This window comes from Ictalurus punctatus, chromosome 19 (genome assembly GCF_001660625.3).
Source record: "Ictalurus punctatus breed USDA103 chromosome 19, Coco_2.0, whole genome shotgun sequence".
Taxonomy (NCBI): domain Eukaryota; kingdom Metazoa; phylum Chordata; class Actinopteri; order Siluriformes; family Ictaluridae; genus Ictalurus; species Ictalurus punctatus.
In genome coordinates this window covers 13,224,722-13,237,815 of record NC_030434.2, presented here as the reverse complement: position 1 = coordinate 13,237,815, position 13,094 = coordinate 13,224,722, and the positions used below count along the sequence as shown (strand labels likewise).

The 13,094-nt window shown below is 42.0% G+C and overlaps 1 protein-coding gene across 5 annotated transcripts in view; it reads right to left on the bottom strand.

Annotated features, from left to right (window-relative positions):
• Window positions 1-13,094, bottom strand: part of tbc1d22a (TBC1 domain family, member 22a) — a 183,046-nt gene that overhangs the window by 87,379 nt on the left and 82,573 nt on the right. For all 5 annotated transcript variants that reach the window (XM_017494425.3, XM_017494427.3, XM_017494426.3 and 2 more), the window contains one exon: window positions 4,743-4,849. In XM_017494425.3, the coding sequence (XP_017349914.1) occupies window positions 4,743-4,849 (107 nt within the window). The remainder of the gene's footprint in view (window positions 1-4,742; window positions 4,850-13,094) is intronic.

Here is a 13,094-nt window from a genome sequence, read left to right as displayed (position 1 = left end):
ACTCGAACCTTCAGCTCCCTCCACAGATTTTCTGTGGGATTAAGGTCTGGAGACTGGCTAGGCCACTCCCGGACCTTAATGTGCTTCTTCTTGAGCCACTCCTTTGTTGCCTTGGCCGTGTGTTTTGGGTCATTGTCATGCTGGAATACCCATCCACGACCCATTTTCAATGCCCTGGCTGAGGGAAGGAGGTTCTCACCCAAGATTTGACGGTACATGGCCCCGTCCATCGTCCCTTTGATGCGGTGAAGTTGTCCTGTCCCCTTAGCAGAGAAACACCCCCAAAGCATAATGTTTCCACCTCCATGTTTGACGGTGGGGATGGTGTTCCAGGGGTCATAGGCAGCATTCCTCCTCCTCCAAACACGGCGAGTTGAGTTGATGCCAAAGAGCTCCATTTTGGTCTCATCTGACCTCAACACTTTCACCCAGTTGTCCTCTGAATCATTCAGATGTTCATTGGCAAACTTCAGACGGGCATGTATATGTGCTTTCTTGAGCAGCGGACCTTGCGCGCGCTGCAGGATTTCAGTCCTTCACGGCGTAGTGTGTTACCAATTGTTTTCTTGATGACTATGGTCCCAGCTGCCTTGAGATCATTGACAATAACACTTTTGACATGCGTTTTTCTGGATTTTCTTGTTGTTATTCTGTCTCTCACTGTTCAAATAAATCTACCATTAAAATTATAGACTGATCATCTCTTTTTTTTTGTGAGAGTTGTATGTGTGTGTGAGTTGTATGTGTGAGAACTGTGTGTATGGGAGCTGTATGTGTGTGTGAGAGTTGTATGTGTGTGAGAACTGTGTGTATGGGAGCTGTAAGCACATTTCCCACTACAACTAATTATAACTAAAATTGTGTCTGCTACTCGTGTTTTATTTCAATTTCCCCTCTCTTCAGATAAGAGCTCCTTTCTATTTGTGTGATAGATGGAGTATGTGAAATGTGTTTAGCTGAGCAAAAGCTGCACAAAATGCCATACAGTCTGCCCCGATAGCACATGGAAAGCCTCCATTGACCAATCTGAGCACTTTTCTCTGGTTTGATCAGGAAATGCTGTCTGCTGCCTAAATATCAAAGCTCAAAGGAATATCCTCTTATTCCTTTGAGCTTTGATCTCGGGCAAGTAATGCTGGGGATCCTTTTGGAAGTGACGTGTTGCTTTAAGCTGATTTGACAGACGTCTCTCGCCACAAACTGTGATTGCAAGTGGTCAGTAAAGACGCATTCGAGACACATGAACAGGCCACGTGTGAATGCGTTTCAGCTGACCGCTCGAGACAGGAGTTAATACCAGGTGTAAACAGGGAACAAGAATTGAGAACACCTGTTCCTGTACAGATCAGCCCATTAATACCTGGCAAGTCCTATGAATAACAGAAACACTCACATACACCATCATACACGAAGATCAAGACCAAGATGCACATATAAACTGGGGCAAGAAAGGAGGACAAAGCTTTTCCCCCACATATAATATCTCAATTGCAATGTGAAAAGTCAAACAACAAAAATGAAGTGAAGTGAAAAGTAAAACATGGTGAATAATAATAATAATAATAATAATAATAATAATAATAATATTTAGTAAGGGTATAACAATATGGCATATTCTGTTGTATTGTTTGAAATAAAGCTCTTGAATCAATATGTCTGGGTCTCAAACAATTCATTCAGCAGACTGGTGTATGAAGAAGAAGCCTTTAGAAAGCTGGGGTCAGATCACATGATACAGCACCCCTGGAGCAGAGGGGGTTAAGGGCCTTGCTCAAGGGCCCAACACTGGCAGTGCTGGTGCTGGAACCCTCGATCTTCTGATCAGTAACCCAGAGCCTTAATCAGGGCTAGAACATTCCCACAAACGGGACTTTGGCTTCTCAGTAATGTTGATGCTGATGGCCAACAAGTGGTGGAAACATTACGACGTGCTGAAATGGCCACATGCGAACATCTTACTCCAGCGCAAACACCACAAAGACATGTGTGTGTTGGTGGGTGAAACTAGACGAAGACACAAAACAACACACCCAGCAAAGTGTCTCTGCCGATTCACAGGCTTTACCCGGCTTCTAAAGGAAGATGCTGGTTGTTTTTAAATGTAAATCTGTGTGCTGCTTTTGTTAAGCTGACATTACTTTGGAGGTTTCTTTCTCTTTCTCCATTCTAAAGGCCCTTTCACACTGAGCGCGACGTGATAAAGCGAAGCGAATCGCAGACCAACGGTGCTTTCACACCGAACACGAAACGATTGATCGCCTTCAGCTAATTCGCGCCTGCACGATAAGCGGCGCAACCCACTGTTCGGCTGATAGGCCTATCGTCTTTGACCACTGAGAAGAAGAACCGCTTAAATGTTGGCGCGTAGCACCGCGACACAAACCGTTAAGAAGCACAGAAACGAAGTTCTCTTATCTTATGTGTATTCTACCCAGAAAGCGAGGCAGAAAGTTTGCGGTGTGTTTTGAACAGCACCATCAAGCTGTTTTAGTATGAATTAAATAATGTGAAATATAACGCAGCAACACAGCAGTGGGACAAAACCCAAGTTTGATGCCCAAGACCAGCCCAGTTTTTTTTTCTCGTGGTGGAAGAACTTTGATAAATGAAGTGACGTTATATTTATTACGACGTGTTCCAACAAGAATATAAAGATAAATAACAAATGACATACTGAGTATTGTTTTCTGCTACAAAAGGTCCAACTGTAACATATGAAAAAAATATGTATTTGTTTGCATTCAAACAAATATGAAGTATTTCAGTAAGAAATATACTTTATACTACGGCATGTGTTGATGGCAATGTTTGTTTATATCTCCATGGTACACACACTTGTGCAAGCGTGAGTGGTAAAGAGAGAGAGAGAGAGAGCGCAAACAGCACTTTTTAATGCGTAAGTAACCGATGTGCACCATTTTATCGGCAAAAGAAGCACTTGGATGGAAACAGGCGGGAGACAGAAAATATCGCAAACTGTTTTTTATGCATTTTCACTTTGTTGATAACAGAAATGAGCAAAAAGTGGATGGAAACTTGGCAAATGATAAACAAGAACTCAATATCCATTCTCTCCTCTCTTCCGGAATACTCTTCTTCGGTGTTTACACTGGTTTTAAAAACAGCCTTCTGTGCTATAGCGCCACCTACCTCACCCTTCTGTGCAACAGCGGTGTCTCCAGGCACGTGACCTAAAGCTCAAATCTAATTGGACGGGCTGTTACGACAGGAAAAAAAAAAAAAAAGTGTCGCGCCACGAATGATGTGGACAGCTCCATAGGGATCCACTGTTTAATTCACGAGCGTACATACGCGTCACTTAATCGCGCTCGGCGTCAAAGGCACTCGATGCACAGCTTTTGTTTCGTTTCATGCTGCGAAGAGTCCGAACACATCGCGCAAAAACTAGACCGGCATCATTTTAAATCATGCATCGTGTTCAGATATCACTGAATCAAAATCACATTGTGTGCATCACAACACCTCTAGTATTTAGCTTCATTGAATATTTCAATGTTGTTTAATATTTGACGAGTAAATCGTTTTACAAGGACAGTCGGAATTGTTTCGCAATTCATACGAATGGATTCAAACCGACATGAACGCAGCGTAACTGCACCTCAGTGTCAAACAAAGAATCAAAAGATGACTGCTTATAATGAACATGTGGCTCTCCTGCTGAAACTATGAATTCACAGGAAAAACACTAGTGAGTGCAGGTGCAGAATCTCTCACACACACACACACACACACACACACACACACACACACACACACACACACACACACACAAGCAAACAGGGAACAGGCGACAGTAACAACTTGTGAGCAAATGCTGCATGCCATTAGCGGCGGTGCGTATGTGAAGGTGTGAGGAAAACAATGAGTGGAGGAAGTCATTAGTGCCTATGAGAATCCTCTTTGTATACACAAATTACCGCAGTAATTAGTGACAAAACAGCACAAAAGCTTCTGGGGCTCCAAATGCATTTTAATCTACTGCCAGCAAAGAGAGGTGATTCACCGAATATAAATGACCTCCGACTGTGGAGGGGACGATCATCAGCACCCTATGTGTGTGCATGTGTGCGAGTGTGTGAGCCAAAGCCGTGTGTTTGAGAGAAAGATTCCGTTTCTCTCTCCCACGCAGGCGTAATTACACAGTCTTTCATCAACGAGGAAAACAACCATATAAAAACACTCAAAGTGAACCGCATGGGGCATTCCCACTGATTTCTGGGTAACAGTGGAAGGGCCAACGTCTTGCCTGCAGCAACTAGCCACATACTGGAGTGTGCACAGGGCTTAACACGCTGCGTCATGACAACCTGAGCAACATTGATGTTTCCCAGCTTTAAATCAATTACATACACAGAGAAAACAAAGACAAAGCGGGGAAGGGCGGACCACGTTCCCATGGCGATTGGTGCACCGCCGGGCCTTTTGGGTAAGCAGGTTGCTTCTGCCCACGGTGCAGAGAGAGAATATTCATCATCAGTTTCATTCCTGGAGAGAGGCCCGAGAAGAAGGGAGAGAATGAGACTGAACACCGTCACGCCTGGGATTCGTGCAGCGCTGCTACTGTAAGCAGGTGAGACAGACACACACACACTCGCACACAAAACACACACGCTGTTTTCTCTCCCAGCAGTGCAACCCTCTGCCCGAGCGTTCACACACACACACACACACACTGTTGGTTTAAGCAAGCCTGGGATCCGGCGAACGGGGAATCAATTTACCTGAATACCATCCAGCAGCTTGCTCATGCACCAGAAGCTGTCAGCCTCGATGTTCCGCAGCACCTCTTCCTGCAAGCTGGAAACATCGAAATTTTCCACCTCTTCCTCTGCAGACAAGGAGAAAAAAAAAAGAAGGAGACGACGAGCAGAGACAAAGGAGGAAGTGAGACGAACGGAGAGACAGAGAGAGAGAGAAAGAATGAGGAAAAATGAGAAGGGCAACAAGAAACAAAAAGAGCAGATGAGATTAGAGCGTATAACGTAGCACGAGGTATCATTATACTTAACATCTACATAATACCATATAAGTCATCAAAGAAATGCACAGCTAATCATCATTTCATCATCGGGAGCGCCGTTTTATCGGCTTCGACGAAGGATGTAAATAAATGACGGACTATTCGGACCGTGTTAAACATCGCCTCCGTCATGACGGCTCCGTTCAGTAGTTTAAAACCTCACTTCCTGTCTATCCACCCATGTATTCATGCTCATACTCAGCTCTTAAAAGATTTCACGGTGAGTACAGAGCTGCAGTTACGGTTCTGAGGTTTCATACGAGCGGATGGAATACAGGCCGCTGATGTACGATTTGAAAGTGACGCGTGTTTCCTGTTGATTTAAATAAACATGGTTTGCCTCTAAACTGGATGAATTGTTACTGTGGGCCCAATATTGCGTCGAGTGTAGTCATTATCGCACAGCAGTCTCGTCAGGGTAAAATTAACACGTTTTTAATTGATCGTATTCCTAATTCAGGTGTTTGCTGCTCTAAAAGCTACAAGGCATACTTTAGTTCTCGGTGTAGCACTAACACCATGCTGACAACATGCTTTCTGTCATTTATATCATCTAATTTAACAGCCATAAGAAGAGTGCAATTCTCTTAGCTGTTTAGGACACTGCTGAAAATCCTCCTCGTCATATTTTGCTAATAAAGTGGCGGTAAAACAGATGAGCCATATTTGATAAACATATTTATATATGGTTTCAGTTAAACTTTTATCTAGCATCTATAACAAGAAATTATTTAAGAAGAAAAAACCAAAATCGATGTGAGGAACAACAGTACGGACACCGCATTGTTTCCCCACACGGACTGCAGATAATGCTCTAGTGGTATTAAATGGTATATTTCACCACATTTAATTTAAAAAATAAATAAATAAAAAATCATTCTTACAAATGAAAATAAAAAACAGCTCCCAGGAAACCAGGCACCTTTTCAGTCTAGGTAATATCTCTCATATACCGAGAGCGTTTATTCATCCTGATGCCCGAGTCCTGCTTGGAGTTCTCATCACTTGGAAATCACTCGCTGTTGATGAGGACGGCCCCACATGGACCGCCTAAAAATCAATGAGATTACCACTAACACCCCATGAAGATGGCTTTGGACTGCGATTGAAATGAACAGCTTCGCTATGACAGCTTTAGGACGGTTTTGTGTCTTCATGTGAAAACTGTAAGGAATTTCCTGGTTACACAGCTGCACTTTTTGTCCATGTAGTAAACAGTTATACAAGGGATTTACTTATTTATAATCGCCCAAGCCGGCGTCACCCAGATGAGGACGGGTTCCCTTTTGAGTCTAGTTCCTCTCGAGGTTTCTACCTCATATCGTCTCGGGGAGTTTTTCCCTCGGCACCGTCGCCTCTGGCTTACTCATGAGAGATAAATTCATACATTTAAAAATGAATATCCTGAATTCATATATTTCTGTAACACTACTTTGGGACAATGTCCACTGTTAAAAGCGCTATACAAATCAAATTGAATGGATTTTTTTTTTTTTACTAAGATCTAGTCTAGGATTGATAATCAGCACCCTGGGAAACTTTGATCTGGGAGTGAATGCACTAACAGAAATAAATCACACAGAAAGAGTCCACAAAATTGACATCCAAACATAACAATGGTGCAAAACCTCTGACAGGGTTATTAGCCCTGCTGTTCTATATAGGAGTGAGGTTGGGGGTCCACTCAATACTCAAGACTACACTAGACGGCATAAGCATTCAGAGAGCTTGCGTGCATTGTTCTGTAGGAATATGTGAAAACTACAAAGAAAATCGACAAGCATCGTATGCCAATTTCCATCATACTACTTCAAAAGACTAACCAGAATGGAACTGGGACGTCAAAACAGAGGCTTTCAAAGACCCAAAGCAGACACAGATCCTGAAGATCCAGTTCAATACAGGAGATACCAGCAGCCCACAGGACAACTCCATACTGTAAAAAAGCTGACAAACCGCTGCACTAGTGACCAGCTCATTTAAGTTGTGACAGACACGACCCTGACTCTATATCATGACAAATAATTAACCGCAGCTGAAGCGTTCGTAAAATGAAAACTGAAACACACAGAACTGTATACGGTACCATAACGAAGATGAACTGTATGTCGATACGTGAAATTCTGGAGGGAACGTCGGACGGCGTGGCGTGGGGACGTAATGACGTGTGACGTTAATCGATCTATGTTCACGCGCAACATGTAAAACAGGAACGTGAAAGGAGTATTATAAAAGCGACTCATATAAAAACAATCACAATATTGTCTTATTCAGAATAAGGTCAATAATTAGATTACTGCTGTCCGTGTAAACGTAGTCAGTGAGGGTTTTTCCATTATAATTCAGCTGATGCAGGAGCTGAGAGACAACGTATGACATTAAATAAAATATCCGTCATATCTCCTGGTCATACGCGTACATCATCTCCAAAAACTTGATTTTTATACCGATCTCACATTGATGTAATGACGCTATAGATAAGATGTACATGGAAAGCTTTTTAAACCTATAACGCTTCCCTCACTTGTCAGCATTAGCATTGTAGCTTTAATTTACGAAAATAAATAAATAAATAAATAAAGCGCTGTTTGTTTATTATATATATCGTGTGATTGGCGTGTTTCCCTACTGCGCCCAGGTGTTCTGTTTTTGTGAATATGGATTATAACCAGTTGAAGTCTGCCTGTGTTTTGACCCGTGCCGTAATTCGCGAATAAACCACATAAACCACATGCTGATTTCACGCACTTGATCCCTGCCTCTCCTCAGTGCAGGAGACACAAACTTAACACAGCAAACATATCTTAGCTCATTAATTACGTACGAGGTGACGGAAATACAGCGCACACATTTTATGCAGGATTCAAAGCTTTACTGGAATTGTGTTCATCCCAAGCCATGACCATAACAAAAAATTACAAATAGAAAGACACTGCAAATGATAATAAATACACAATAAAGACCGGTACTACTAAACTACAGTGTAAAATAAAGTGCAAAAGTACAACACAAACAGGACAGATATTGCACGTATTATTAAGTGATAACCTGCACATAAGATGGATCATTGCACACATTCCTGAGTTTTATTGCACATATGAATTAGCATGATGATGGTTGCCGGGCTGCGTCACGTACTTGAGTATTTTTGGCTGAGGGACGCCTTTAGGTACGCTGGGGTGCTTGTATTTGGTCAGAAAATAATTCGGCACGACTAATATCTACTGTGGGTTCACATTAGTCTCCAAAAACTGAACACAATGCTGGCATTGCTTTAGAGGCCTTTCACACATCAATACAACACAGCCTCAAGCACTAATGATTTCCTGACATGCTGCTTAATTGGGTTTAGCATAAAGCCAAATCATGCATGGGTCAGAAAGAGAACCCCACACACACACACACACCCAACCTTGGCTGTCGGAAGCATTAAGAACAGCAGAGGCCTATTTGCGCAATTAGCAGAGCTGTGGTGGTCCCCACTCACTTCCAATCTGCTGGAGACAACACAAAAGTGCAGGTCTGACAGATTACTCAGGTAAAGCAGAGGCACAGAGGAGGAGATCTAAGAACTTCCCTCACACTGAACGACACTCACACACACACACACACGGGCTGCCAGCCCAGCTCTGTCTCCTTGGCAACGGAGGCAGAACCTTGAGGCTCTGGCAGCGCTGGAAGGCTGGATGGAGCAGGAACATTTGTACCACTCACATTCCAAGCCCTGGAGTGGACAGAAAGCGGACAGAAAGCTATACTCGCAGCATTTCACACACACACACACACACACACACACACACACACACACACACACACACACACACACAGAAACACTGAATGATGCTCCTCATTGACTTCTATAATACTTCAGAGGATGACCTTTTCTCTGAGTAATGGAGGACTGCCAACCTCTACTATTGTTGTGTGGTCAAAGCTCCTCCATTCCTCAGAGAAAAGGTCATGCTCCAGGAGACGTTCAAAGCCTGCAAAGGACTTTAATATTACTCTTGGAGCTGGGCGCATGCTTACGGGTCAAGAATGCTTTTTTTTGACCCAATGCATTTGCAACCAGTTTTTACTCAATAATTAGTAAGGGTGGAAGCCAACATGAATTATATTAGACACTTACATCTTGACATCTTACAACTACTGCTGATGGATTCCAGGAACGGACTGCCACTGAGCCCTTGTAAACCTTTTTGTTTTTAAAAAAAAAAAAAAAAAAAAAAAAATTTCAACACTGAATCTAAGAAAACATGCATTTAACCACTGAAAAGTGCACTAACCTATTACACGTTTTTTTGGTCAATTATTTGAATTAATAATGTATTTTAAATCTATACTTTGGGTAACAAAGCTGTACTTTTAAAGTGACCTCGACAATATCACTGAAAATTAAGGGGGAAAATAGTGACAGAAAATACATATTTGTTTTTCCTTCCAATGATCTTCAAGAAATTCAGATGATGAAACATCTTGTGATATAAATATATTCCCAATATTTAATACGATTATAAAAAGAGTATATGAGTCAACCTGTACAAAAGATGACTCAAGCATGATGTTAAATAAATTCACAAATAAATCCAAGTTTATTTTGGAGTTTTGAAGTATTTTAAAGATTATATTTCAAAATAAAGTGTTCTAGCGGGCTGGGACAGGCAAAAACCCTGTGGGTAGGTCGTATTAATGTATAAAAGTATTTATCGGAAATATGCATTGTAAAAAACACTATCAACGTTTAAAAGGTCTGTTATATTACATTTAAATACATTTAGAAATGCATTACCAGGAGCACACAAATAGCAGCCCAATCGTGAAATAGCCCTGTTAATACAAAGTCAATAGGCAGTTGGACACAGCTGAGGAGAGCTTACTGCACTATTCTGTACACACAAGCTCAGCAATGTCTCGGATAGGGCAGACGGAAAAGCCATCCAGAGTCAGAGCCAATTATGGATTGTTGTGGTATCGTTGGGACTGGAACTCATAATCTCCTGACGACAAGCCATACCTTAGATAGTTGTACCACTTGGGAAATTAACACCTGCCAAATTAGTGTCAACTGTTGGCTGGGTGAAATTGTCAAGTTACATCAGGTATTTTTTTTTTTTAAAGATTATTTTAATATATATAATGTAACAAAAATGTTACCAATGCTATCAGTTTGGAAATAGCAAGCGCACCGCAGAAGTTAGTTGCATCTTGGGGTCAGAAAGTCTCCAAAACTACAATCCGAAGTCACCTACATCACCACAAGTTGTTAGGAAGGGTTTCAAGAAAAAAGCCTTTACTCTCATCTCCAAAAACAATCTCAAGTGTCTTCAGTTTGGGATCGGGTTCTATGTTCAGATGACACCAAAATAGAGCTTTTTGGTAATAAACACAGAGGTGGTTTTGGTGCACACAGAGAGGTAGCCATATGGTAAGTACCTCATGCCCACAGGTAGGTAAATATAGTGGTGGATATTTAATGTTTTGGGCCTGTTTTTCTGCCAGAGGACCTGGACATTTTGTTAGGATACATGGCATCATGGCCAGCAGGACAATGATCCAAAACATTCATCAAAATCAACACAAAAATGGTTTACTGACCACAAAATCAAGGTCCTACGATGGCCATCCCAGTCCCCTGACCTGAAACCCATAGAACACCTGTGGGGTGAACTGAAGAGGAGAGTCCACCAGCGTGGACCTCGAAATTTGAAGGATCTGGAGAGATTCTGTATGGAGGAACGGTCTCAGATCCCTTGCCATGTATTCTCCAACCTCATCAGGCATTATAGGAGAAGACTCAGAGCTGTTATCTTGGCAAAGGGTGACAATAATTGTTGCACACCTATATTTAACAAAGATTTTTTTTTTTGTATAAACCTGTGTTGTGTTTGCAATTGTTTGATATCCATGAGAGCAGAGTATTTTTGTGATTTTTTTTAAACAAAATATAAAAAAGTTTAAACAATAAAGACAATTTCTCACAGCCTTCGCTCCTCATATTTACCAAGGGTGCCAATATTAATGGAAGGCACTGTATGATTCCTTACTGTTTCTACACTAAACTCTGGGAAGCTACCAGGAGAAAATAAAGACAGCAGAAACATACTTTTTAATGCAAAACTGATACATCCAAAACCAGAAGTTTAACCATTCACCATTTCAAATGATATATTATGATTAAACGGATTTCAGAAGTGCCAGGTAAATCTTTCGCAGCCACAGTTGTGAGTGGAGAAAGTTCATTTCAGACCATAGTGCCAGGTTTGCAGGAATTTTTTGGTAAACCAATGCTTTAACAGTGCAGCTGTCCCTCATCAGCTTCCTTACTCATCACAAAACAAAGATGTGTTTAGAAGTCCCGAGCTGTTATATTCAACATGAATCCACAGCACCCCCTGTGGTAAGCAAGGGAAATGCAACACATGCAGGACAATAACATGCTCCTGCTGCTTCAGTAAGTAAACCTTATGGCCAATCGGCTCATGTGGAGCTTATATGCACATTACCATACTTATTACAGAGAAGTGACCGATGTGCTGTGAATGGACATGGCTAATCAGTCCTCAAATCAGAGTGCAGAACTCATCAGTAGCATGTAGCTCACATACCAGATGACAAAACAGACAGGTGGGAAGGAGAGCAGCAAGCACACACACACCCACGCTCTTTTGGTGTCTAATGTCCAGTCTCTGTGTGGTGACCACGATGCCATCTGGCCAATTGCGCTGTGACAGGAGCGGTCGTTTGCCCATGGAGACACACCAGCGGTATGGAGGCAAGGTGACACAGTCAGTGCATATAAAGAGCAGAAAGGGCAGCAACACAACAGAGAACAGAGTGACCTCTCTCACACTGGCACACCAAATCCAATTTAATGAGTTTAACTGAAGACAGACTCTCTAACCACACTCAAAATAAACTAACCTACCACCCAGATACACACACACGCACACACATCAGATCATCAGATCCACCTTCATCTGCGCTATACCCATTAGCCAATTTATCATGTTCTCCTACAAAACTTTCTAGATATATGATTACTGATTACAGCTACACACAGATATACACACCACTATATCAGTGTCACTGCTGTGCTGAGAATGGTTCACCAGCCAAATAACATCTGGCCACATCTGGTGGTCCTATAGTGGTCCCTTTCCAATGATGGATGGGTTGCAGATGGGCTACCGTCTGTAATCATATATACAGTAAGTGCATCTATATTGCATATGCCTGATGAAATGGCCGAGGTAGGCATACCTAATAAACTGAACACAGTGTATGGCTTTATACACACCAATCCTTTTATGTCCTTAAGACACTGTCTGAGCTTATAGTCACAAATCAACATGTAATATTCTCAACCTGCATGGATGAACGAACCACTTGATTCTCAACCTTTTGTAACTAAAGCTCCCCCAAGCCTCTCCTATCATGTAGGAGGTGAGAGTGCAGTGGGAAAACAAGACTTCACGCTTGCAGGACAGTACTGCCTGCATTTGGAACGTTGCTAAGGTTTGTCCAAAAAGTGACTAAATTTGTCACTAGGCGCTTTTTTTTGCAAAAAAAAAAAAAAAAAAAGTATCGCTAAAGGGGTCCGAAAAGTCGCTAAGTCGGCAACACGAGTCTGCACTGACCGCTAGATAAAAGACAGGCTAAGCCCCGCCTCTCTCCAGCAAAAAGAAAATACAGAGGGAGAGGGAACGTGGGGTTTTTCCCATTTATGCACATTCTATTTGAAAAGCAATAAAATACACCGTGTACCCAAATGATACCCTGTGTGTGTTTTTTTTTCTTGAAAACAGTTTGCGCCCCCCTTCAGATCTCTCCACGCCCCCCTGGTTGAGAACCACTGCGCTAGACTATGCAAATTTTCATTACTTAAAGAGACCCAATGGAGATCAAAGTGTTGGGGGGAAATCAGTCTTGTTACGGAGTGAATATCAGGAGATTGATCACATGTTGCACTATTAATAAAAATGACAGCTTGCCTATTTTTGGCTACATTCACGAGTACACGATACAACACTCCTACGTCAACTGTGGCTGCACA